The sequence below is a fragment of the Microtus ochrogaster genome, unplaced genomic scaffold (genome assembly GCF_000317375.1).
Source record: "Microtus ochrogaster isolate Prairie Vole_2 unplaced genomic scaffold, MicOch1.0 UNK1, whole genome shotgun sequence".
Lineage (NCBI taxonomy): Eukaryota > Metazoa > Chordata > Mammalia > Rodentia > Cricetidae > Microtus > Microtus ochrogaster.
This window is the reverse complement of record NW_004949099.1, coordinates 40157494-40184795: the sequence shown is the minus strand read 5'-3', so window position 1 is coordinate 40184795 and position 27302 is coordinate 40157494. Positions and strand designations below refer to the sequence as shown.

General features: G+C 49.9%; 1 protein-coding gene across 1 annotated transcript; it reads left to right on the top strand.

The window, feature by feature from the left end:
* Window positions 1-489: 489 nt before the first annotated feature.
* On the top strand, window positions 490-26548 carry Ccnd2 (cyclin D2). The gene is made up of 5 exons (XM_005365274.3): window positions 490-1022; window positions 2719-2934; window positions 5470-5629; window positions 12707-12855; window positions 21427-26548. Exons 1-5 carry the CDS (start codon window positions 831-833, stop codon window positions 21580-21582), a joined length of 873 nt encoding a protein of 290 aa, XP_005365331.1. The 5' UTR covers window positions 490-830; the 3' UTR covers window positions 21583-26548.
* The last annotated feature ends 754 nt before the right edge of the window (window positions 26549-27302 follow it).

Here is a 27302-nt window from a genome sequence, read left to right as displayed (position 1 = left end):
TTATCTGGAACCTAAGCTTCAGGGGCGTTATAACCTTTATCCCTGGGTATGCAAGGTTGCAATTTTCTCAAATAAGCCTTCCCTTATTCTTCAGTTAGGGGATCTACTTCTAAGTTGTGTGAGCTAGTCCACATGTTCAATCAATTTACCTTCTACCGCTGTATCGTGAATAGTGGCCAGTATTCCGATCACACTACAAGACCCCAAAGTTAGAGGGCAAACCGCCTTCCCCATGGTATGGCTACAGAATGTAAGAAACAGAGAATCAGTAGAAATCCGTGGGTTTTGTGGGTTCCCCTATCCGGGGCCCCTAGCATGCGGGCCTGGATAGGGGGAGAGGGCCTTGGAGAACTAGTGGGGGGGCGGGGGATCGTGTTTGAAGTTTGGTCGGGCCAGCTGCTGTGCTCCTTAATAACAAGAGGGAAGAGGCGGGGGTGGGGGCTAGTGGGGGGAGGGAAGGGAAAGAGGGAGGGAGAGATTGAAAGGAGGGGAGGGACATCAGGGGAGAGGAGGAAAGGGGAGGAGGAACCGGAGAGGGGGAGGAGATCTAACTGCCCTGCCAGCTTGCGTCACTGCCTCAGAGTGAGGAGAGCGAGCTGGGGAGAGCAAGGCAGTTCCGAAGGAAGGACTGAGCGAGGCAGGCAGCCTTTGAGGCTCTGCTCGCTCACCTTCCACTCTTCCTCCTTCTCTCAGTTAATCTCCCCGCCCCCCCCCATTTTCCCTCTCTCAAATCAACAATTTCGCCAAAGGAAGGAGGTTAGGGGAGCGCCCCCTCCCTCCAAAAACTACTAAAACTTCCACAGTCGGGACCGAGTGGTCGCCGGCTGGCCATGGAGCTGCTGTGTTGCGAGGTGGACCCGGTCCGCAGGGCTGTACCGGACCGCAACCTGCTGGAAGACCGCGTTCTGCAGAACCTGTTGACCATCGAGGAGCGCTACCTCCCGCAGTGTTCCTATTTCAAGTGCGTGCAGAAGGACATTCAGCCGTACATGCGCAGGATGGTGGCCACCTGGATGTTAGAGGTAGGTGTGCAAGGAGAGGCAGTCCTACCTTCTTTACCCCCCCCCGCCCCAACACACAGGGACCCTAAAACTGTGAGGAGTAGCGCAGGCCTCCCTTCACTCGTGCGCGAGGTGGCCCCGCAACCTTGGACGAGACGCAGTTCTATCCTTTGCTAGGTGAACTGGGGGAGGAAACGTGGGTGAGGCAAACGATGTCGGTGGGGGGGAAGGCATCCCGTGCGCGCGTGTCTGCGTCTGCATGTGGCTTCCTCGTCCTCCCATCCCCATCCTGACCTGTTTTGTGGAACAGCTGCCTTCAGTGGGGCCCCCGAGGGTGTGTGGACCTGAAAATCCACACCAACAGTGAAAGACAGTACCCCCCCCCCCCGCCAGTAAAGCTGGGGCAATGCTGTCCTGGCCTCGGATCCCCTGCGTGTGGTCGATACTCCGCGTTGGCACTTTGGAGGGGGAGTAGGGGGCAGAGAAACGGAATTCAGGAGAGCCCTGCAAGCCACACTGGAAAAACGTGCGTTTTAGGGGAAACTGAAAGAACCGCTGCTTAAGCCTTGTTTGCAGTCTTTGCGGAGAGATCAGGGTGCCCACGTATGCACCGCTCTGGACCTGCCGTGGTTTCGCCATGTTGCTTTGCAAACTACAATTGCAAGGACTGGGGACATTCGCCCGCTCCCCCAAGGACCCCATGTTCGTGGCCACCCTCTTTCTGATCGTGCCCTCTCTCCCAGCCCCCAGTATACCAAGGTTACTTACAGTTTGACTGTTTCTTCAGCGCGCAGATTTGGGTGGGGTAGGAAGCGAGGGAGGAGGTGTGTGTAGAGCGGGCTAGGGGATACCCCCAAATAAGAGATCACAGTCCAGAGTGCCTCCTTGAGAGAGGTTCCCTGATTAGTCTCCCCCAGCTCCCATCTGGGGACAGCTTTCTTAGCTACTGCCCTTGTGGGCCGCAGCCGGACACTCCGCAAGTTTCTCCAGCGGGATCCAGAGCCCCTGGGGTGGAGATACCGACCTTGATGACAACCTCAAACCTCTATTCCGGGGAGCCGGGAGCCTCTCTGGGGTTTTCAAGCCCAAAGGACGTTTCTAGGCTTTTTCCTCGATTTTTAATAATTTTTTTTGATGCGGTCCCCGGTGCTCCGGCTCCAGCTGCGGCGGCTGCGGCGCGCTTCCTCCTCCTCCCTCCCCCTCTCTTCTCCACCCACCGCCCCAACAGCGGCCCCTGGGCGGCCGAGACCACCCTGGACATTTTTTTCAATTGTCGGGAATGATAGAATAGGGTCTGGGGATCCGAATGAGACCAAGAAGTAGACCCTTGGGGCTTCCAGAATATTTTTATTGATTTTTTGAAAAGATGACGAAATCCAAAAAAGAGAGTGAGTGAGAGCGCGGAGAAGCGAGGAGCCAGAGGGAATGGCAGGCGGCCGCTGTTCTGGGCTTTGCCTTAGGGTGGGGGGGGGGCTTTAGTAAGCCACCCTTTTCAGCCCTGGGGGACTATCAGAGTCCCGAGGGCTCTTCGGATTTACCCTAATGCTCTCACCTCTGTTTTTACTGTCCTTTCTATTCCCCTCCCCCTCTCAATAAAAAATTTAAAAAAAAATTTGGGGGGGGGGTTCGCCACGGGTTATACTTTTTAATTCCACTCCTATTTTTCTGATGCATTTTTTTCACGGTATTCTCGGACCCCATTTCACTCTGATTGTAGGTCTGTGAAGAACAGAAGTGCGAAGAGGAAGTCTTTCCTTTGGCCATGAATTATCTGGACCGTTTCTTGGCTGGAGTCCCGACTCCTAAGACCCATCTTCAGCTCCTGGGTGCAGTGTGCATGTTTCTAGCCTCTAAGCTCAAAGAGACCATCCCGCTGACTGCTGAAAAGCTGTGCATCTACACCGACAATTCTGTGAAGCCCCAGGAGCTGCTGGTAATGATGCCCTCCCTGCTCCTGACTCTGCCCTCCCCCATCACTGTGTCTTCCACGCACCATCTCCAAGGTCCATCTTAGAATTCAGAATTGCCCGGAACCTCTGAAGCCTTCACGCTAACCAGGGGTCTCTTTTAGTAGGAGATAGCTTAGTCTTCCTGTGTCAGGGGGTGAACAAAACTCTCGATCCCTCATGGAAAATTGTGAGGGTGAAATTCAGTTCAAGAGAATGTGGGTGAGTCTTGGGGGGGGGGTATAGGATAGTTTAGTGGTTTTTAATTAAGGTCTAGATTTCCACTGAACCCGAGAATGAGGTCTGAATTCTCACAAGCTAGCCGTGTTGTGTCTCCTAAGAGCCTGGAAGTATCACAGGTAATGTCTTACAGATCAATAAAGTTTCACAATATCAATACATATAGTAGCTGATCACTAAGTATCGGCATAGCAATGTTTATGTCAAGTCAACATTTGGCCTTCTATTGGTGGGATCAGAAGGATGGGTTCTTAGCTCCAGAGGGGACTGTGATCTGGATACAGTTCCCAGAAGGTCCTGTCCTGGCTCTGGTTTTCTGCCAGAAAGGCTTTCTCCACCATCTCCCATTTTCCCCCCTCCTGCAGCTTTTCTTCCTATTGCCGCCACACACCGGAAACCTGCAGCTTTTTTGCAGCTTCTGGGACTCACCTTCAGTGGTTTGCACACCTTTCTCTTGCACTGCTAGAAGAGGACCACCCCCTCTGTCCACTCCCTCCCCCTTGCTGGCATGGCCTGGGCCTGCACAAAGTCTTCTAGGCTGAGACTGGCTTCTTAAACTGAGCTCTTTGTGAGAAGCCCTCCTTTCTGGGCTTGTGCTGCCACCTAGTGGTAGACATGTGCAAGGTTGGGGGAGGAATTGCCGAGAATGCAGAGAGGGGCAGGAATGACTTCACCTTTGAACCACTGCCAGATTTCAGCCGCTTCTGGTCTGGTCTGAGAGGCCCCTAAAGGTGCTTTCTTCTGGAAGACCCGCTTCTTTTAATAATGATGCCACAGGACGAGTTTGTGCTCACATTGCCCTAGAAGAAGGAAGAGCTGGGATTCAAGCCATCTCTGATTTTTGCCTAGTTAAGCGGATCTTTATCCTAACTTTCTGCTAAAAGCTAGGGCACACTTGAAAGCTTGTAAAAAAAATAAAATAAAATAAAAAAAGATCAGAATTGGAGACCAGCTTGTTTTTCTCCCAAAACACATGAAAAAGAATCTTCCGTGTGGCTGATATGCTGGAGATTTGGGGTATTTTTCATGACACCCTAATTTTTCCAGGACCAGCAAAGCTAACTTAACTCTCTCCAAATAAAGCATGGCAGCTTTCCACCCCCTATCTAGAAGGCATGGGGTCTGGAAGAGCCCTCCTATTTTAAGGATGAAAAGAGCTTGCTCCAGGACATACCATAGCTAGTGCTTTGTAGCCTACCCTTGAGCTTAGCGGATGGAAGAGTCAAGTCATGGCCAGCCAGGCTCTATCTGCCAGGCATCACTGGTTGCCGGTGACAGTTTTCTTCTGAATGCACCCCCACATTCAGAAAAAAAAGGAGAAAAACAAAAGAAACAAGGTCTTGCATGATTCAAGCTTGCCTCAGAGAGGCAGAAGCTCGGGCCCGCACCCTCAGGTGCAGATACTCTTACAGTTTCACTGTATTTAGTACAGTTCATTGGAACATAATTTCCCTTATTTAGTTCACAAGAGGAGAGGCACAAAGTTGTTTACTAGTGGGAGTGCTGTGAGCAGCCCAGAAGAGAGGAGGTGGCGGTGTCCCTGCACGTGGGCTGCCAAAAGTTTTAGAATCCTGTTTAAGCCCCTCCACCTTGCCTCAAATGACTGCAACGTGGGGTCGCAAGTGACCGCCCCAGACAAAGGCCAGTGAGGAGTTAGGGGAAAGGGTGAAGTGTCCTATCCCCAAGACTCCTGTATGGTGTGTCAAAGGGGAGTGTTAGCAGCACAGAGCAAAACTTTGTCCCACAAGTAAAAGCCAGCTAATTGGTTGCCAATGAGTTGGGCCAAGGAAGCTTTTTGCATTCCGAATCTGGAAGCATCACTTTCCCCCCCATGAGCAGTAAAGAGACTATTAGCCCTACGATAGAGACTTAGCCAATAAATTATTACCACGGTGCCACAATGACCTTGACTAGATCTTGCTCTAGGTCTAGCTTTCTGGGTGGGCAGGCAGCAGCATTTTGTGGGCATCGGGGTCCTGTGGGTGGGGATAGATAGAAAACTAGAAGGACTTGGCAGCTGTTACCTGCCCTCTCGTTATCCTCGGCGGAGCCTGACATTTTCAGCATTCAGCACAAGAAGAGCTGTCAGCGACTTCAAAGCACGAGGGGCAAGGCGACAAATGAACTCCCCTTCCCCCACCCCCCATGATCTTGATCTGACAGCTGAACCTTAATGAGAATCATTAAAGCAGGTCTAGAACCCAGCCCCTAGCCCCCAGCCCAGCCCTGGAGTCAGCCTCTGGATTTTTAGTGCTTTGCCCTTTTCTTCCCGCCCTTCGCAGGAGTGGGAACTGGTGGTGTTGGGCAAGCTGAAGTGGAATCTGGCTGCCGTCACCCCTCACGACTTCATCGAGCACATCCTACGCAAGCTGCCCCAGCAGAAGGAGAAGCTGTCCCTGATCCGCAAGCATGCGCAGACCTTCATCGCTCTGTGTGCTACCGGTGAGGGGGGGGGGGGGGTCCTGGGCTTGCGCTAGGGGCCAGTAGGGCGGTACCAACTGCTCTGCCCCTTTGGGTGTCCAGGCAAGTGGGCACAAGTAAGCCAAGTCTGGGGTTGCGTTTCTGGCTTCTTTGCTGCTCTTTATCGGAACTAGAATATTCTCTTTCTCTGCTTCACTCATAAATGCTTTATGGGGACAGGTGTGGTAAGGGAAAAGAAATTGGTACCTGCTAAAATATTGTTTATGATGCCTGAAGTGCTCTTTGAAGATTATATAGACTGCTCACTGGTTGTGTTCAAATCTTTAATCTTTTGAGGAAAAGGACAGTTGGAAGATAAGCCCAAGAGGGAATTTAAGGAAGGTGGGGGCAAATATAGGTTAAAGGAACAACGACAAGATAAATACGCAGTCCGCCCTGATAAGTGGGGTTCATTTATTGCCCTCTGGCTGCTCCTTCTGCTGAGGAGCGAGTAAACCTTTGAGGAAAGATTCATTTTCAAAGCCCTGGAAAAGATTTTGATACAGAACTGTTACTGGCCCACACCTGGGTAGAAGATGCTAGAATTGTGGGTCTCAATCTGTGGGTCACATATTAAATATCCTGAATATCAAATGTTTATGTCACGATTCATAACAGTAGCAAGATTACAGCTATGACGTAGCAACCAAACAATTTGATGTTTGGGGGTCACCACAACACTAAGAACTGTATTAAAGGGGAGCTGCATTAGGAAAGATGAGAACCCCAGCTCTAGGGGTTTAGAAGTCCAGGGGAGACGTGTCAGGAGTTCACCGCCTCAGGGTCAGAAGGTGAAGCTCAGTTCCCCAGGGGTTGTTGAAGCACTTAGTTTTGATGGAGAGTTGGGGTGGGGTGTAACATTTTAATTCCTTGTAACACCTTAATTATGTGTTTGCATAGCTGATTGTGTAATGAACAATAGAGCCCCGGCTTTGTTCGAGGTTAAAAGGTCAGACAGACTTTGTTACTTATCACTGGGAGACCTTGCACGCTCTCTTTCACCTCTCGCAAGTTCAACTCCATCTGCAAAACAAGCCTTTGGCTACATCATTGCTTTAGCCTTTGTAGAAGGCATAGGAGAACTAAAGCCCACAGCGAAACATGCCCTGTGATGTATAAGGCACATGAATGATACTAACTGTGAAAGTCTGAGACCCGAGCTTCTCCACTTAAGGTGGACACAGCTTTTCCTGCTACTGGACACAGGCTCAGACTGGCTTGTTTATGGGATTCTACCTCCCACTTTTAGGGGTGTGTGTGTGTGTGTGTGTGTGTGTGTGTGTGTGTGTGTAGGTTTCCTGTTGCTGCCTTAGTCCAGACCCTGGGGGCCATGGAGTTACCTGCCCTTCCAACAGCCAGTGCACAGGGAAGGGTAGTGCACACAGAAGCCCCAAAAGCTTTGGCTTCCCTTTGGACAGCAGTCGCCTGTTCCCTGCCCTTCTCCTGCTCACTGGCCTGGACTCTAGAGATCAGTCCCACATTGACCTGCTCTTTTGTCTCCCAGGAACTCTGTCCCTTTCCTCTCTTGCCTTGGTTCAGCGAAGGAGAGGGGTGAAACAACTTTTTCTCTCTGGCCCTAGGACAGCTGACCCCAGGACCTAAATAACCCCATCACCCAGCTGCCAACGGCCAGAGACCTGCTTTGACCTTGTCTTTTGACAAACAGACCTTTGGGGGAGTCTGTTCACTGCTTCTCTCTCCCTGATCTTGCACTGGGGTAGATAGAGTCTCCTAATCCTGTATAGACCACAGGGCCATTCTCTGTTCTTGGGGATCCCATCCCCCACTCTTGGCTGCCCTGTCCAGATCCTTGGAGCAGCTGCCAACTTTGGGGCCAAAACAGGGAGCCTGGGATCCAGGGACTGAGGACAGAGGTCTGCTGGGAGGTGGGGGCAGTCAGGAAGACTGCCTTTGGGGGCCGCGGCCTGCTTTAGCCAAGAAGTGGGACGGATAGGGGAGAGGGTACCTCCAGTCAGGTCAGAGCCGGATGCCAAGTACCCAGCCAGAGGCCTAGACCTGGTGAAAGTGGAGGAGAGAGCCTCAAGCCTCCTGAGTGTGGAAAGGGCAGGCCTGACCACAGGGCCCTGATCTCTCCCCTGCTCTGCAAGTGGAGACCTGCTGGTGATGGGGCAGGGCAGGCAGTAGGCTGGACAGTAGCCTAAACAGCAAGACCTGCTGCTCTTCAACCACAGTCTTCTTGGGGACATGAGCTTCAGGGGGCTAAGATCTAGTGAGCCCAAACATGGCAGGACCCTCAAACAGCAGGCTCAGAGTGACCCAAGGCAGGAGGAGCCTACCCCTTCCACCACAGCTGGTGTTCCTGGATGCCCCATACCACACGGCCTCACTCTCTACCTCCAGGCCTGGTTATCCCACCCTGGAGCTGAGGAAAAGCCTGCAGCCAGGATCTTCACAGGGTAATGGCAAGGGAAGGGGCAGTCCCTGAAGAGATGGTAGGTAGCCAGCCCCAGGGTGATGTTGCTCGTTTATGGGAAAAATCAGTTGTGTAAGAGCTGCTGGCAGCGGCTCTGAGGGGGTGTGCAGAGCGTATGTGTGTGTGAAAGGGGAAGAGAGGGTGAGGAGTTCAGGGGCCTGTGGAGGGAAGCGTGGCTGACCAGCAGTCTGCCTTTATGGGACTCTGGGGTTGGTGACAGGGCAGAGAGGTGTCTTCCTTCCCTCTTCAGCCTACAGTGGCTTTTGGAAGAGAAGTGACTCAAAACTGCCTGGTATGACTCTCCCAGCTGGTCTCGGGGTGGAGTTTGAACGACCTGAGAGGTCTTCATAACTCCAATTCCTGGAACTCGGGGTTCCACGGAAGGCAGAAGTGGGCTCAGTTCTTCTGAGGGGCTCTGCACCAGGGGTCCCACATCAGCAAAACAGAGCAAGAAGCCTCCTCCTCCCCAGATGACCAGGATCTCACCTGGGTACCAGTAACCTCCTTCTTAGCATGTGGCTTCAGTAGCATTGAGTTTAAACTTGGTACAGGTGCTCCAGATACCCCACAGCCCCTTCTTTTTGCACTGGGAGCCCAACTGTACCCAATTGCCTGTGTTACCCCACCTCCACCCCAAGGCGGAATCCTAAGGTTTACTTAGTCATCTCTTAAAAGCTTTCCTTGAAAGCCGGGCGGTGGTGGCTCACGCCTTTAATCCCAGCACTTGGGAGGCAGAGGCAGGCGGATCTTTGTGAGTTCGAGACCAGCCTGGTCTACAAGAGCTTGTTCCAGGACAGGCTCCAAAACCACAGGGAAACCCTGTTTCGGGGGAAAAAAAAAAGTGGTCCTTGATTTCCAGCCCCAAGTTGTAGCCAGACTGTGGTGGCCCTGAAACGTCTGGGGACTTGACTCTTGTTCTAGAATGTAAGGAAGGAAGACGAAACCCACATTTCCACCGGGGCCTCTGAACTGCCCCCAGAGGGCAGTCATGGGGCCTGAGAGGAGGAAGTAGCTTGTTGAACTGGAGTTCTGTGAGTGATACCGGTTATCTCACATCCCATCTGGCCCTAAGATGAATGGGTGCTTTTCTCCGGGCGCAGTAGCCCTCTCCCCCTCCCACCCAAATGAACTCTGGCAATAGCAATTATTACCATTACACCATGCTAAATCCTTTCTGGGGGTGGCAGACGAGTGCGTGCTGAATGATGTCACGGGTGTCGTTTGCTGGCCAATGGGCACCCTGGGTCTGGTCCTGTAAAGTTGCAGCTTCCTCCCTATAGGTTGAGGAAGGGGAAGAAGAAAAAACAAACTCTGGGTTTGTTCAGTCTTGAAAATGAACGACGCTCCCCCTAGTGGCGGGCAAGAATAAAGCAGCCCCTGGGAGGCTTTGTTAGCCAGCACTACTTAGGTTCCTACTTTTACTCAGTGTTAAGCTCTTTGAGCAGGACCACACACAGCATCCCAGATTTAAACTCCATTAGCGAAGCCAGTGAAATCTCACCAAGAAGTGCAGATTCCAAGTTTCTGGATAGGGAGTGCTTCTCCTGGTCCTTGTCCAGACTCGGGAGCCACTCCAGACAGCCAGCTGCTTCTGTGGCATCCTTGGGATTTGGTACCACAGTTTCCTGCTGATACTGCAGAGACAGTGGACGAGTCTAGGCTCTACGTAGTTGGGTTTCTGATTAAGAGACGTTTTGTGTCTTCCTTCATTGTGTAAGAGGTAACTCCGGGGATTGTTCTAAACCCAGACTGAAGTGGAGTACAAAGGTGTCCCTAGTCAGAAGTCCAACACACCTGGTGAATTGAACACATCAGCTGACACCTCGGTATTTCCATTCTTCTGAAATGTGTCCTTTTCCTGCGCCCACCAGGAGGGAGTGAGGAGGCCAGCCTGGGGCTCCTCACATGGGCATGGCTCCTCGGCTCTAGGGGAACCACATCTGAATAAGCGTGAGCTGCACAGCCAAGGTAACCACTGACTTAACAGTCAAATAGGCGGTCCTGGCGGTGAGAGCAGCGGAGGGTGAGGATTAGGGTCAAGGATGACTGACGTCTGTCATGAGTGCTTCATAGAACCCGAGCCAGGCTCTGTGCCTGGGTTGACAGCCGAAGCTATTACAGTTAGTCCTCACGCTAGCACTGTGAGGAGGGTAAATTAGTACTCAGACTTTTATTTTTCTTTTACGAGATAGGGTTTCTCTGAATAGCCCTGGCTGTCCTGGAACTCGTTCTGTAGACCAGGCTGGCCTTTAACTTTGAATTCCACCTGTTTCTACCTCCCAGGTATTAAGGGTGTGTGCCGCCACTGCCCAGCAAATTATTACCCTTTTTAGGTCAGAAAAGTTTCTTTTGAAGATAGCCGTGTAGTGTGTATAAAACCAAGCATAATACACCATACTGGGGTGTATTGCTGTGTAATAAATTAGCTACCCAGCCATGAGAAGCTGTTACTTCTTGAAACACCTGTTTTTCCCCTGGGGAGGGGGAAGAGTCGTGAGTGTCGGATCATGGTATAAAGAGTCAGTCACACTGTGCCCAAGGAGGACTCCCCACATAAAAGTCTTGTACCTACACCCCAGGTCAAGAAAAATAGCCCTTCTGGCTCCACATGCTAACCTTGAGTTGGTTTTGTTAGCAGTGTGACTGCAGAGTTCTGCAGGGAGGACGCTCATGCCTCCTGATCGGGAGCCTGGGAACACTGGGGATAATTCCCTGCCCTGTCACTACCAGGTGCTCTCACCCAGGGCCTCTGCGGGCCCAGGGCCATGGGCTGGCTGCCTCTTCGGCGCTATGAATGTCACAGAGGGGTGCTAACAAGGTTATTGGACAGAGAAACAGTCTCCTGTGGCCCGTATGGGAGAGACCTACAGCAGAGCAGGAGGCAAGGAGGCTGGCTCTGTCACACCAGTTGGGCGGATAGAGAAGACACAGGCAGGGCTTGGCCAGCAGGAGTTGGGTGAGACCCCATAATATACGGCCCTCAAGGTGAACGTGGTGAATGGCGAAGGGAAGGAAGCCAAGGAGAGAGACAGACAGACGGCCAGGCCTACCCAGTGTTCCTGGGATTGGGTCCAGGTGGGAGGGGACGCGTGCATGGTTGGCTGATCTGTGGAGTAGCTAAGAACAGTAGAGATTTAGTGCTGAGGCACCGTGCTCCCCGCTGAACAACCCTCACAGTGACACACTGCTGCAGGGAGCACTGCAGTGAAAGAAGGGAGGAGCCTAGGTTGCCCTGAGCATTGCACGTTCTGCCCTGTGGTCTCATTACGATCTAAAGTACGACTCTCCTGCCCCTGTATGCTCTCTGCCCTCTGTCCCCACTGGATTTGTCGGGGTCTTGCTCCAACTAGAGATCGTACACTGGAAAGTGGGCCCCGTTTCACAACTGCTACTGGACTGAGTGATGACACTGTCTCCTCTTTAGTTTGTGAGCCCAAGGCAGGGGCAAGGGCAGGATCAACTTGACAGTTCCCAGGTCTCCTTCCATCCATAAGGTCGTCTTCCGTGGTTGATATTCATGTTAAACAGGCATCACATTCAATGCATGCATGTTAGCAGTTGGCAGGCCCACAATTACTGGATCATAGTCAAGAAGCCCCTTAGGGAATGAATCATTCAGTAGGAAATATGTTTCGGGTCCCAAGTTGCCCTTATTAACTGAGATGAATCTGCTGTCTTAACTCCTTGGAAAGTAAACATTAGTCTTTGGTGTTTGAGTCAAGTTCTGTCCTCTGTTCTGATGTTCTGAAGATCCTTAACATAGGGTGAGAAGTTGAGAATTAAGTGAATTTGAGCCACCTCACCTCATCTCCTACATTACTGCTTCTGTGTTTAGCCTGTCATGCACACATGTGAGCACGTACTCTCACACACACTTAGGATTGTTTTGCCCGCGTATATGTATGTATACCGTGTACACGCCCGGTGATATCAGATCCCTTGAGACTGGAGCTACAGACAGTCCATGTGGGTGCTGAAAGCGAACTTGGCTCCTCTGCAGAAGCCATAAGCTGAGTCGACTCTCCAGCTCCTCTGTGGTGTTTTTTTACGCTTTACCAGGGAGAGGCCTATTCCTCTTAGTAAGATCCTATTGGGGATATCACTCTTCACAAAAATTCTCATGACTCCCCTATCTCCCTGTACTTGGTCCTCCTTCCTTCAAACATTGAAAACCCATAGTTATCCCACCTGTAGGGTGGATGGAATATTGTTTGTGCAATTGCATGGCCTCTTTGGCTCTGTTCCACCATCACCCATGGAGATGCCACATTTTATTCACCTCCCTGGCCCTGCCAGGGCCAAGAACCTGGTACCTGCCGTGTATTGACTTCTTGGACAATTGTAGGGCATAGACGCCTCAGGACGCGGGGCCCTTGGTGACTTGTTGTATACACTCAGATAATTGCCCTTCCCTTCTTGCCTCAGTTTCTCTTTTTCTGTTTTTTAAGGCTGAGAATACCCGTAGTTGGCAAAAGAGGTTCCTGTGGAAGGATTCAAGGGAGAAAGTGGTGCTGGAGCCAGGGATGCTAGGGCCATGCCTTCTGACAACCGCGCAGCTGTAGCCTGGCAAGCTCTGGGTTCCATTTTGCTTCTGGGCTTAACTCGTAGCCCCTCTCTCTTTACAGACTTCAAGTTTGCCATGTACCCACCATCGATGATCGCCACTGGAAGTGTGGGAGCCGCCATCTGCGGGCTTCAGCAGGATGAAGAAGTGAACACACTCACCTGTGATGCGCTGACCGAGCTGCTGGCCAAGATCACCCACACTGATGTGGTAGGTACCTGCCACCTTGGCCAAAACCAAGTTCCGGGAAAGGTGGTTGGTTTACGGTAGCAGTTCAAAGGGGTTTGGGGTTTTTGTTGTTGTTGTTTTGTTTTTCTGTTTGTCTTTGAGGGTCAGCATTTAAGGTGGTGTAAGCTCCAGCAGTGTGACACCTCCCCCTCAGTGTGTGCATGTTACTGGGGATTGGGCTGGGGCATACCAGGAAGTCCCTCTATCACTGAGTTACATCATCATTTTATTGAGAGACAGTCTCATAAAGTTGCCAAGGCTGACCTTGAACTTGTGATCCTCTTGCCTCTGCCTCCCTGGTAGCTGGGATTACAGGTGTGCACTGCTACCTCCTGCTTCCTTTTGTGGGCTTGAACGCCTACATGCGCTTTAAAATCCAGACAGACCTTAGCAGGCTGATGGGAGGGGGAGGGCTGTTGACTACTTTTCCTCTGTGGTGTGGGGTTCATGTCCATTTAAGTACACGTTGTCAGGCCTCTGCTCTGCCATGGAGAGGCTCCAGTTCCGCTACTCCCCTCCAAGGCGGTAAGGCTCAACCAGGGGACAGCTAAAGCTGGCTGGGCAGTGGCTGCCGTGGAGGGAGCAGATTCAAGAGGTGGCCTTGTGTGCGTGATGTCAGGCTTTTCCACCATCCTGTCTCAGGCTTTCCTTTGGATCAAAGTTGTGATGAATGACAAGGCACACAGAGACCAAGCGCAATACAAATTTGAGAAACTATTATTAGCTTTAGACTTTTTTCCATTCTGTGTGGGTAGCCCCAAGTCTGCTGTCGGCTGCCAGAATTCAGAGCTCTTAAACAAGAAGAGGGATTTGAGACGGTCTGAGATTCCATAAGGTCCTGATTTTACCGCCTAGGACATAACAGTTGGGAAGGACTCCATCTGGGATGGCGTGCAGAGCCCAGATAGACAGTTACCTGCATTTTCACCAGGCAGCAGAGGGGGTAAAGGAGGCAACCTAGAGGCAAGACAGGTAGTAGCAGAGCAGGGACTCAGTGCCTCTGAGCTCCGACTCCAGCCTGGAAACTCTTCGCTGCTGTGGCTCCTGGGAACTTGGTATTTGCAAAAGGCATTTCGTTGAAAGGCCAAGGAGAGAGACGAGTGTTGCTGGCTCTCCGGTCCTGGGGCTTCACCATGGAAAGGCTCAAGATTGAGAGTGTGCCCTGTGAAGGAATTTACTGGGTTCTAGGGCCATGTCACGTGATCATGTGATACACAGGCCTGTGGCTGGTGTCTCCCCAAGGTATGCTGAGCAGCGGTTGCTTAAACTCGGGGAGCTCAAGGCCTTCCGTCAATTTCCCTGTATTCGGATTTGGCCTTGTCCGCTAGCTCAGAGAAGTAGCAGACCTTAGAGAGCTTGGTGGAGCTAAGCCTGGGCTCTTCTCTGAACCGGTTTTTAGATGGACTGTATTAAATGTTGGTGCCTTTTCAGCAAGGGCTCCAGAATATAGATTGCAAAGTTCTCCATTTCCAACCCCAGCACAGGGTGAAGAGTGCATCTATTATTCCCCAAGGGAAGTGTGTGTGTGGAGGGCCTCGTCCCGCTTCTTGCCTTTTCTTAATGTCTCCTGTTAAGGCTCCGTTTGTAGATAGGATGCTAGCTGGTTGCAAATAAGTCTTTCTTCAGTTTCTGAACACACACACACACACACACACACACACACACACACACACAAATGCCTATGACAGCAGTTTGACCCTTAGGTGTCTTCACATTTTCAACAGTTAAAGGCCTGCTCTGATTGGCTGACATCCCAGCTGGGCTCAGTGCTTTTGACTTTCTCTTGCCCCAGTCCTTACTGTTACAAATGGACAGAAACTGTTCATGTGGTCAACCACTGAGACTCTCTGTCTGGGTCCTGATTTACAGGACTGCACAGCAGCCACCAGCCTGTCATTTCCTACTGGAGATGCCCCCTTCCCTCTCAGACACCATGCAGCAGTAAGGAAATCCAAGTCAGCCGCCAGACTGAGATAAATACAACTGGGCTCCCATCAGCTGTTTCTTTTAACCACATTTTCAATTGTGTGTGTGTGTGTGTGTGTGTGTGTGTGTGTGTATGTGTGTGTGTGTCTGTGCGTGCGTGTGTAACACAACTAAAACGATCCGCTCTGGAAATTGGCTTTTCCATCATGCGGATGCTGGGAATTCATCTTGGGTTAGCAAGCTTGGTGCTGTCAACTTTACCTGCTGAGTCATCTCACTGTCTCTGGCACTTCATTTCCTCAAGGGACCCATGTTTTGTCTTAATTTGGGGTGCAGGTGATGCTTGATTCTCACAGTTCACCCAAGAATAGACCTTGCAGCATTAAAACCTAGGTGTTGACATAGGAACTAGCCAGCTTGGCCTCACTTGTCCAGGTAAATGGCTGTGACTCAGTAAGTTCCACGGGTACCACTGACGCCCCTGAAGCTCACTCATTGCTTCCCGGAAGTGTTCTCAGTGGAAAGTTTTGTTGTTCCTGCAGCTCCCCAGGTGCTGAAAGTCCCCCCTCCATCAGCACGTGTTCTCTGAGGAACTGAATTCCAGAGCGAAGGCCAATACGGCTTCCATTTAGAATGCCCTGGTGTTCAGAGGGAGAATTCTGCTTTCCCAGGCTCTGTTCACCGTTTTTGGGAATGAAGAAGTGATGTGTTTGGATCACGCCTCCCTATTCATTTCTGGAAGCACTGAGAATGCCCAGCTGCTGCAGACCTCTGCATTAGAGAGTAGTCCCCAGGCACAGTGCTAGAAGCTGGACTAGGCAGACGAAGCATAGAAAATAATTTGGGGATCAATCGAGAAATATAAAGTAAGGGCTGGGACAATTTTACTGCTTAAGAGCACCGACCGCTCTTTCGGAGCCCCCGGATTTGATTCCCAGCTCCCATGTGAGAGCTCACAATGGTCTGTAATTCCAGACACAGGCGGGCACAACTCTGGTGCACATAAAATAGATTAACTACATTTTAAAAAAGGAAAGTAAAGCCTGGAGTGGCCTGACAAGATCATGGATTAACAAATGCTAGCGTGTTCTGAACTTAAAACAAGACAGGGCATTCCTTTAAGTGAAGGACCTCATTAGGCTGATTGTAATTTGAGCAGAATAAAGTTTGGAAAACAGGGCCTTGAGCTAGAGAAACAAAATATGATACGACCATGTGATGGGATACTGTATAGTCTTTCAGAAGAAAGAAACATCAGCAGAGGCTTAAGCTGAGAAGCACTGTGCTGAGTAAGGTAAGCCAGATCGGGCTGTCTAAGAAGCAGCTGGAGAGGTCAAATTCATAGAAACAAAAAGTGTAACTGAGGTTCCCAGGACCAGGGAGGAGGAAGGAAAGGGAAGTCCATAGTAAACGCATATATAGCTCAGGTTGAGATGAGTATCCTGGGCATAACCCACAGTACAGATGTACATAGCACTAAAATATGATAAAAATGGTTGATATGTCATAATACTTTGTATCTATATACACATATATAGATATGTAGATATATACACACGGATTATATATATATATATATCTATATAGATATATAGACATATGCATTATGTATACAAATACATATGAAACATCCTGGACCACCCTTGCGAGATGCCAGTGGGTGTTTTGGGCTGTCCCATGGATACGTTAAACCAACACTCAGGACCACATTTGCCGCCTTGTGGCAGAGAGCTGACGGAAGTTCCTGAGCTCCTGTCTCTTCAGAGCCACCGTGTTCGGCTCTCACTTTAAGTGCGTGGTCTGAGAACAAGGCTGAAAGTGGGTCCTCTTGACCCATCTGCCACCCGTGGACTGCATTCCACGGCTCCGTGGCAGCAGATAGCTGGGATTGCAGGGACCCACGCGGCTCTGAGAAAGTGGGTCTTTGTTTTCCCATCTGGTTGCCAAAATAAACCAGAACGCTCCATTCCAAAGAGAAACTTGAGTGAGAGGCCTGACAGTTTTACAGGAGGGCAAGTCTCAGAGGGTAGTGTATTTTCAGTACTTCTTACTTCCAGCTACAAGTTAAGAGTTGCTAAAAACAGACCCTAGCCAGGAAAGCAGGCTGGCTCTCGGGGAACTACTTACCTACCCAGGTTTCCGTTGCCAAGGTGAGTTTGAGAGCAGGGATCGACCGTCCCAGACCCCTGCAGAATTGGGTTCCTTTTCCGTCCCCTCCACAGTGTGACAGTGCGTTGGTCCAGCATTTACCTCACTGTGAAGTTGACCATAGGGCCTCTTGAATAAGACCCAACTAGACTTGGCTTTTTATCCCAAGCCTCTGGCAGTCATCGGGTAGTGAGACTGGAGGGAGGGAGGGAGGGAGGGAGGGAGGGAGGGAGGGAGAGAGGGAAGGAGGGAGGGAGGAAGGAAGGAAGGAAGGAAGGAAGGAAGGAAGGAAGGAAGGAAGGAAGGAAGGAAGGAGCGAGCGAAGGGCAGGCAGCTGGGTTTCAAGTGTGCCTCTCATTCATTCAGAACTTTTGGAAGAAGCATGTATCATCTATCTGTATCTACCTGTCTGTCTATTCATACATGATTACGTGTTGGAAGATTTATCTTGGTGCACGTCACTTAACCTTCACTCTCAACCACACACTTAATGAATTACATGGAACTTCTGGTTGATATAGGACTCGGTGGTAGAATGCTTGCCTAGCACATGCAAGGCTCTGGGTTCAATTCCCAGCATTTCCAGGAGGGAAAAGAATTGAATTGAGGTTTTCATGCTCTAAAGATATGAGAACATTTCTAGAAGATACTTAATAAACCAAATGCAGGCTCTGGTCAGACAGCTAGTTCGATCTGGGTTACGTCAGAACTTCTTGCCATGCTCCCAAGAACGGCCCAGAGTAGATTCTAGAATGTTCTTCCCTTAGGCTCATCTTGGCTTTTTATGATACTGCTTATCAGTGAGGAATTAGAAAACTAATAACTTCAGGAAATACGGCTTGTTTTGGACCCCAAGTTTTCTGTGAGGTCCCTAGCATCTCTTCTGCTTCCCCTTAGCTTGAGACTTGCTGTTTTCTCAAGTCATCCCTGTGATCCTTTAGTGGGCTTTACCGGGTCAGCAATTCTGGGAAGCTTGGTTGGAAGGCAACAGGGCTAGGGGGTGGGGGAGGTGGGCTAGAGCTGGGGGCTGCCTGCCTCCCTCCCTCCTCGTTTCTTGTCAGTCTCATTTGGTATGCAAGGAAACAAGCCAAACAGCCTGTGAAGAAAGGAAGAATGAGATAGTTTCCTAAGTTGTCTCTGCCTGAGTTGGCTGCGGGTCTGGGGCTCATTCAGCCCTTTGTCCCCCTGTTGAGTGCAGTGCGTGCGTAGGGAAAATGGACTAATGCGGTTACACTGAGGGCTAATGGTTGGAGTTCCGTGGCCCATTCATGCAGGCGGTGGAGGGTGCAGGGCAGGGAGCTCGAGCCAGCAAGTGGAGGAAGTCGGGGACCGAGTAACGAGCTGGAGATCACAGCCGCTGCTGTCAGGGCTCTGAGGCTTGGGGGCCGGGGCAGTGCAGGGAGGGGGGCCATCATCAGAGGAGTTGGAGGGGTGCCCGACCTCCAGCGCAGTGGAGTGCCACCTGTCCGGCTGACAGACTAGCATTAGAGCTTTCCTTTTAATCAGCTTAATTTGGGGCATCTTAACACAGTGCCTGCTGCTTTGGGAGGCTGCAGCAAAGCTGAGGTCCTGGAGTTCTCGCTTTTCACAGGGATGTAGCATCTTTTCATCGGGGGCACTGTTGTCATCACCCCTACACACACACACACACACACACACACACACACACACACTTGGCCTGGGTCGTCCTTTCTGGAGAATCTCTGTCCATTATACCCTTTATTACATCTTGAAAGAAGCAGAGAACTTGCAGAGAAAGTTCTCAAACTGGCGACTTGCGTGAATTTTCTGTTGTCATTCAGGGACAAGCCACTCCCATTCCCCAAGCCTGTTCCCAGTTTGGTCTCTGCAGGCCTGTTAAGTCTCCAAATTTGCTGATATTCTGATTATTTATTAAGATATCATTTGTGAGCCCTATCCCTTTGGAATTGCTCCGAACTCCATACTTCTCTCCCGAGGCCTCCTGGCGCAAGCTATGTGGCTGGGTTGGGGGCAGGGCTCTTCCATCTTCTAAGTCGCCGCCTGTAGCTTATTCTTCTGCTCATTGTATGTAAGTCATGACTCCCCTGCAATGGCGTCTTCACTTTCTGCAAGGCATAGGAAGTTCATTTGCCCTGTTGGGCCCGAGAAGGGCTCCCACAGAGCTATGGGGGAGGAGGATGCTACTATACTAGGGTTTATTGACATTGAAAGGGTACCGTGCAGATTTCTCCACCAGCAGTAAGTGGTGTGTTCCCCATGGTTCAGGCAGTGCAGGCTTTTGAGATTTCTACCTGCCTGAGCCAGAACTGAGGGGCCCTAGATAAAAGTAGAACAAATTGTCCAGCAAAAACCCCAGATGGGTTTAACAGTCTACTGTGAGCAGCAGGTGGAGTTCCGGCCATGTTTCCTAGGCTGACGTTAGCCCTTGTTCTCCAAGTGAGAGGGATCATAGGTCAAGGGTCCTCCAGAGTCAATAATGAACTGGCTTTCAAGTAACATCAGAAAGGAGAGTGTACATTTTTTATAGAAATCTTTGCATCTCCCTCCGTTGCTTAGACTAGCCTGTGAACCTGCCCTTGGTGGGCACGTGCCACTTGCATCATTCTAAGCCTTCGGCTCTCCAAGTCCAGTAGAAATGACTGCCAGATGTCCTGTCTTCCCTGGAGGGGTTTCTCAGCACTGTCCCTTTAAAGTCTTGGGCCACTAGAAGGGAAGGCTTGCTAGCAGGAAGAGTCGGGAATCCGCAAATCCTACAGTCAAGTCCTTAAGCTCTCTGCAGGCTGATCTCCACAGAGGACCATCTGGCATGATTCCTACAGTGGTACCATGGAGATGCACATTGGTCATGACGATGGGCCGGATGTGCCAACTCAGATGATCTTGCCACAGATCAGGGCGAGAAACGTTAGATCCTTGACATATGAGCCCCTCGTTTGGCACTGATGAAATTGCCTTGGTGATCCCCAGGGCCGAACCACACCATCTCTAGGACCAGACTTGTGGCACATCCTTGCCTTAAATAATTGCTAATCCTTGCCTTCCTTTAAAGACATCTAAGATGGCCATGTTTGTGTGCCTGCAGTCCCGGATACTCCGGAGGCTGAGGCAGGAGGATCACTTGGTTGAAGCCAGCCTGAGAAACATCCAATCTCAAAGTCCAAAGGACTCTTTCAGATTCCGGGACAGACAAAAAAACATACCACACTCACATAATAAACCGTGATCATGTATCGGTCTGCTACTTAGCAGTTCGTTTTTCTAGGCAGAGAGAGAGATGGGAGTCACAAATGGAACTGTGCCCTGCTAGTGGGGACCGAGCAGCAAACACCGTCCTCCTTTTTCCCATCATTCTTAGATTCGGGGAAGCATTTCTTTCACCTCTGCCCCCTGCCCTTGGTCGGCTGTCACTCCTCATCTTCAAGCTGCAGTTTGAAACATGGAACAGATGAGAGATAGGAAAGAAAAAACTTGGAGGTGGGAGGGAACGGAAAATTGGCTCCTTGGTAGTTAATGCCAACTTTATTTTAGGTCTTTGGAAAATAGAGATAATGCCTTTGTGCTTGGAAAAATAGCAACCTCTAGGTGGTGAGATCTGCACCAAGAAATAAAGAGGGGAAGTGTGTATTAAACTGTGGGCAGGCAGGGAAAGATTCAGTTGAGCACAGTTTCTGTGTGCACAGGCTGCTGGGGAGCGCAGGGGGGCAGACCCAAGAGGCGAATGGGAAAAAGTCCCTACGAAGAACAGTTTCCTTGGCTCCAGCCTCCTAGTCTGAGCCCTAGTCCCATCCCAGTGACAGCGGGACTTGCCCTCGCATTCCATGTCTCCCAGCTAATAGAAGCTTCTGCCTGGGGCAGCTTGCTCTGGATTTTCCCTACCAAATATAGACTAATAAAGGCAACAGTGCAAATTCTTGCTTATTCCCCAATTGGACAAGCCCGAGTGTCCTGAGGTTTGTAAACACTGCATTGTGTTTGTGAGAGGAGTTCCAGGGTGGTAGAGGAGCAGAAAACGCAGGGGTTTCCATTTCTGACACTTTAAGCAGTTAAGCATCCCCCTTGTTACCTATTCATTGGCTGCTGGCTTGGCTAACAGTGTAGCATCCTGTGGGAACCAAATTCTGTGCCACTTCCTACCGTTCCCAGACAGAAAACCTCCAGTTGGTCCCTTGTCCAGGCAAGGGATTTTTGTTTTTAAAGCTGGATCACCTTCTGGTCTGTGGTTTAGAAGAGGAAATGCCTGGGTTTCAGCTGAAATGGCAGCTCCTATTGGCTCAATCTGGGATGGACTTGTAGCTGCCACGTGGGGCTAACGTTGCCAGCTCGTGGACACCACTTCATGCGCTAAGCTTCTGTGGCCTTTGAGAACATCCCTTCATATGTCCTTCTACAGGAAAATGAGTATGGGGTGATGTGAGTTGGACAGTGTCTGTCTCTGGGAGAGGTTCTGTGCAAGTAAATATGCTAATGGCTCCTCTGGTCTGGACATCCCTCCTCTAGGATTGTCTCAGAGCCTGCCAGGAGCAAATTGAAGCTGTGCTGCTCAACAGCCTGCAGCAGTTCCGTCAAGAGCAGCAGCATAACAACGGATCCAAGTCTGTGGACGATCTGGACCAAGCCACCACCCCTACAGACGTTCGGGATGTTGACCTGTGAGGACGCCGTTCGGGGCCCCACAAGAGAGAGGCGTGTTCGTCATCTGCTCGCTCCTTCTCTCTCTAGTTATGCTTTGTTCTTTGTGTTTTAGGATGAAACTTAAAAAAAAATCTGCCCCCACCTAGATCGTATTTAAAGATCTTTTAGAAGTGAGAGGAAAAGGCCCTATAATTGAAACGCATGCGGTGCCTGTTCAAAGTACAGCAATAAGGGGATCCCTTGTCTAAGCGAACAGTTGTTGTTTGATGATGGAAAAGTCATAGTAAGATGCTTACAGGAGAACGTGCAGGCTAGCTCAATTGCATACACCTGCAATATTGGAACCAGTTAGAGGAAACTGTCTTTTGCTTGTGAACTAGTACATATGCCCCTTTTAGTAGAATTGCAAGGAGCCGTGGATGCCAGTAAGGCATGCAGGATTAGATTGCAAAGCAATGAGCGCAAGAAGGAATCAGAAGCAAGAAGGGACGCGCTGGGGAGGTTGCACAGAACTACCTGTCTACATGGCTGAACCATTTTGGATGTAAGAAGCGCCTTTGACGCCTCACCATGTGTCACCAAGACTTAGCATGGCAGGGTCTCTCCGTTGCGTTCTCTCGCTGTCTACAGTAGCTGCTATCTAAGGGATATGTCTTTTGCCAGTCGGACACAGGTGATTGGCTCCTAAGTCTCGTATTTGGTGAGTTTGTGCTTCTTCCTCCAAACATGGTTCATTGCAGATGTACCTACTGCTATCTAATGGGGGGGAACTAACTGTGGGCCGTGACCAAAACTCATCTAAACGGGGGCAGATGGAGAGCACAAGCAAATCTGAAACAAAGCTATCCTATGTAACGGAAGAGGGCGAGGCGATCTGTAATCCCTTATTAGGAAAACAACAGCTTAGCTTCTGGTGCTGACTGGCATGTCTGGTCCACAGTTTAACGTTGTTATAAACCATTCCATTAGAAAAGCACTTTGAAAAATTGTTGTGGGGTGGTGGGGGGAGGTGGGTAGATGGGATGGTTTATGCAATCATGTTGAATACTCCTTCCTTCTTTGCCCCTCCCCTCCCTGTCCCCTTCCTATTATTCACTTCTGGAGTCTAATGTTCTGGTACATAACTCTGGTGTCCCTACCAGGACTAAGAGATCCTTCCACTGACATTCCCATTCCAGCCTAAAAACAAAGGTTTAAACCATTCTGGTGGCATAGAAGGACTGGATCCCCATCTGGAATTTTCTTCTTTGGACATGAAAAGAAACATCAGGGTGCGGCATTTTGTTACCTTTTCTGTTTTTGGGTTGTTCTTTTTTTTTCTGTTTGTTTGTTTAATTTTACTGCAAAGTTGTATTCATCGTACTTGAATTGTTCCTCTCCTACTTCTTTGAGGCAATCAGCAAATGGAAGTTGGAGCCACAGTTGTCAATTGACAGGTAATGAAGCTATTTGTTAAAATATTTGCCTTTTTTTTTTTTTTTTTTTTTTAAGATAAAAGATCAGAACAGGGCTGCTTTGAAGAAAGAATTTCATGCACAGGCTCTGCCTTGTTTCCTAGTGTAAGGGTTGAAGACGGAGAAACAGCTAAGGGTCTCTTATCTTTTGTTTTCTTTTGTTCTGTTTATTATTATTTTTCGCTGCTAAGCTGAGATCATTCATCCTTATTCACATTAACAGTACCTAGCTGTAATGTTTTCACGGTGTGCTGCTATTTTAGAAACATTGTTATAATATATTATTTTACTGCTTAAATTTCAAGTCCCGGAGTAGATGGTTGAGATGAGTTCTTTGTACTGGAAAGGCTTTCCTCAGTTATTTCCTTCAGGTAGCATAGCATGGTTATATTTCATCCGTTTGGTTTCTCTCCTTTCCTTTCATGGATCTCCCCCGCCCCCATCACATTCTTCAAAGAGAGTATTCTTTACCTCAGGTTTACTGGACAAAAAAAATCAATAATGATAACAATGTACGTTTTTGTTTTCACGATACCTCGCAGCTATACAGTTTCTATTGGGAAGGCCGCTAGCAGGAGGCACGGGGCAGAGGGCAGGCAGAAGGCGGAAGCTGGGCATCCTCCTAGGTGGAAGGCAGAAGGGATCTGACCCTAGGGTCTCAGGCCCCGGGGATCTTCTGCCTCGAAGGTCACCAGGCTCCCCTTTGACTCAGGCTCCCTCCTCATGATAAAAGCATGCCAAAGGGCTCCTCCACACGAGGCAGCCACTTAGCACACACAGGCAGTGGAATGGGCAAGCCTGATTTGCATGTGGTCCACCTGGATCAGCAATCAAAAATTCCAGCAGTTAGGAGACACACACACACCCATCTTGTAGCCCATCTGGAAACAGGTCTTTCTTCTTCATAGGGCCCCTTCATCATGAAAGTTGACCAGTTTAGTTCTCCTTGGCACTGATACCCCAACTTAGGATGGTCTTCCAAGTCTTCCTAGGACGGAGTCTGTGGTGCTCAGGCTGCGGCATCCATTTCTCACTCCCGTCCTCCACAGTGGCAGGCAAGTGCTGTGCAGGGCTAGGGTGTCTGTGGGCGGCATTGGATGGCGTCAGGTTTTGAGTCCCATCGAGTGGGTCAGATAGGAAGCATGGGTGGGATGAGTTTGCGGTGCACACCGAAAGGGAGCGAGAGGCCGTTCCTCCGGTCTCGAGTGTATTTAGGAAGGATCAGGAGTTGGGGAGTTAGCATGACCCTAAAATTCTAGGGAGTTTGTGGTGGAACTGTGGGTGACGAATTGGGAAGTGTGGGGCGTGGGGGGTGGGGGTGGGAGAGCAGCCTGCAGCTAGCCAGTGTTTATCCAAAGCTCACACTGCACAGTCCATACTCCTGGTCTCTAAGAACCTGATAGACACAATCCCTTGAGTTCTTGTGCCTGATGAGTTACACAAGTCACACATGACCTTGGGGTTTAACAATACAGAATGAAGGAAAACGACCCAGCAGAGAAGAAGCAGGCTACTGTCAGCCCCTCCAGTCCTTTCATCTGGGATGGAGAGGACACTTCCTGTCTGCCGTCCTCCGAGCCTGTCTGATGAAGGGTGCAGAGTGGCTGTTCTGCCTGTTCTTTGCTTACACAAGGTGGGGAGCCTTGATTCCTTGATGATCGATACCCTCTGCTTAAATCTGGGTCTCCTTGGTCGAATTTTTGTCCCAAAGGGGTATAAATCACCCTGTGGGTTTCAGCTTGCTCCCTCACCCCCTTCACGTCCTTCAAAAGGGATTGCAGACTCTGATCTTTTTCTGCCTTGATAACAAACTCTTCTTTGGTTTTTTTTTTTTATTGTTGTTTGTTCTTTCTCCATCTGTGGGGGCTAAGTTGGTCCCCCAGCTTGCCAAATTTTGATCCTTCCCTGTTTTGACCAAATCCTAGTGGGGAGGAAACCCTAGTATGCCAAAAATAATGTGCTAAGCATTAGGAGATTCATAACAGTTTCTAATTGCCAGGCAGCCTGCAAGAGGACAAAGGCTGACCATCCATCGAGGAGTGAGCTCCTTCTAGAAGAGGACAGCTTTTAGGGGTTGCTTTGTTGTGCACTGTCTCCAGGACACCAGGGAAGCGCAGGGTACATCTTGGAGGCAGTTAATCTTAAAGTGTGTGCCAACCAAGACACCTCTCTAGCAGCTCCCCGGGCTAGGGGCATATGGAGCTGCCCTGGACCCCGTCCTGTTGCTAGCAGGATAAGTGACCCCTCAGAGGGAGTTTAATAGCTTTCTTATAGCCTAGCTAGTGGGGATCTACCAATCTGTGCCTCGAGAGCTGTAGGACCAACAGACTTAAGATTGGACGGCTTTCACAAAGAGGGTGGAAGAGCTTTCTCTGCATGGGCGGGCTAATGAGGACAGGACTGGGAGGATCACACTTGTGCCTTATGTCCTGTAAATACTGATTTTCTAGTTCAAGAGGGTATACTGGTGCTGTGGAAACTGGGAGGAGCAATGAGAAGTCTAAGTAAGGCAGCTGACTTCTAAGTTCGAAGGATTCCTCTTTGCTTATCTTAGACAGTCCAACCTTGGGAATAGCTTTAAAAGGGAAATGAATACCGAGACAGTGAAGTCCCCTTAAGTCAAGAAGCCCCTCCATAGGTACACATTGCACACAGGCATTTCTCGGTGCAGACTCCGGGTGATTCTGAGCAGCTGCCGCCCGCTCATCCATCTGGGTAGGAAGATCCAGGAGGTGTTGGGACTTCCTTACCCCACGTAGCCTTCGATGGTTCTAGAGTCTAAACAACACAGAAGAGGTGCTCCAGCCAGAACCTGTGCCCCTCTGCTTTTAACCTTGACGGGAATAGCAGACACATTCTTGGCTCTAGTTGTAAGAAGCCATCAACAAACACACACCTGATGGAGCTGCATATCACGGCTTTGCCTGCAGCCTACTTGTGGGGGAGAAGTGCCTTACCGTAGCCAGTACAGTAGCCACTTGATTTCAACAGGTGCCTATCTTTGACAAAAAAAAAAAAAATTTAAAAAGGTCTCTTAATTTTTATTGGCTGTCATTCTTGGCTGATCATCTTGTATGTCCCCAGTAAGTCACCAGGCCATCAAATTGTCTCCCTTATGTTTATTATCCTTCTGCCATGTACCTCAGATCTATCAGTTATGATCTCTTGTCTTGGATTATTTCTTTCTTTTTTTAATTTGCTTTAAGAGTGTGATACCATATCATATCGATGTTATTCTCTCACAGTGTACTCTATAACAGGTGTGGGTGGGTTTTATGGTTGGGATGCTAGACAATGCTAAAGTAGCATGATCAGTGTGGGGGGAAAAATTAAGGTCTTTAGGGAACCCGGGGGGAACGTTGTGTCAGCTACAATGGTGACGTGACACAGTCAGCTGTTAAGTTCTAAGTGATCTTTAAAAAGCAACTTGTTCTTCTAATGAGTGTGAAGTCAGATTCGAGGATGGAGTTGAAAGTGGTTTTGGATGCAATTAGGTTATGCTATTTGGACAATAAACTCACCTTGACCTAAAATGTCTGGCCATTGTTGACTTATTTGTGGACTGGTGATCCTCAGACTGGGCTACACCTGTCCTCAGTCAAAACTCTGCTGGCAACAGTTGCCAACAACATAAAGTACAAACCAGAAGTAAAACCACATCCATGTCTTTACAATTCAAGGAACTGTTGACTCCCCCGACCCCCGACCCCACCTACTCTGGACCACGAATAAAGCCAGTTACAAGCAGAAATAGCCCGGTGTCTTCATGAGGTGGCTGAGTCACTCATGTTATGACTGGGCTTCCATGATATCCCCCTTGCTTTTGCCAAATACTCACTCTCTTGACTACGAGTGAGTGCCTCACAGTGTGGGTGCCAGAAATCCACACACCATCTCCATATTTGGGGGTGTCTCAGGGATCCCCACCCTTAGTCAGGAAGTTCCCATACAATGCCTGACCCTCTCTGAATCTCAGGTGAGGCCTGGTTCTCAAATGCCCTGGTGAAGGCTGATGAGGTAGGGCCTGGCAGATGGGATAGCCGGTTTGAGGTAGGGCCTGGCAGATGGGATTGCCAGGTCCTGGTGTTCACCAGTCTCGGATGGCCTAGGAATGACGGGCATGAAGAACACAAAGCCTTAACAACTAATTTGATGTTACCATAGAAATACATTTCCCCGCCGGGCGGTGGAGGCGCACGCCTTTAATCCCAGCACTCGGGAGGCAGAGGCAGGTGGATCTCTGTGAGTTCGAGACCAGCCTGGTCTACAAGAGCTAGTTCCAGGACA

What these genes read in the sequence shown, in the direction of transcription:
- Ccnd2 (XM_005365274.3), top strand. Translation starts at nt 831, where the DNA reads ATGGAGCTGCTGTGTTGCGAGGTGGACCCGGTCCGCAGGGCTGTACCG. An exon ending in TGGCCACCTGGATGTTAGAG is followed by an intron (nt 1,023 to 2,718) that starts GTAGGTGTGCAA and finishes CTCTGATTGTAG; the next exon opens with GTCTGTGAAGAACAGAAGTG. An exon ending in AGATCACCCACACTGATGTG is followed by an intron (nt 12,856 to 21,426) that starts GTAGGTACCTGC and finishes TCCCTCCTCTAG; the next exon opens with GATTGTCTCAGAGCCTGCCA.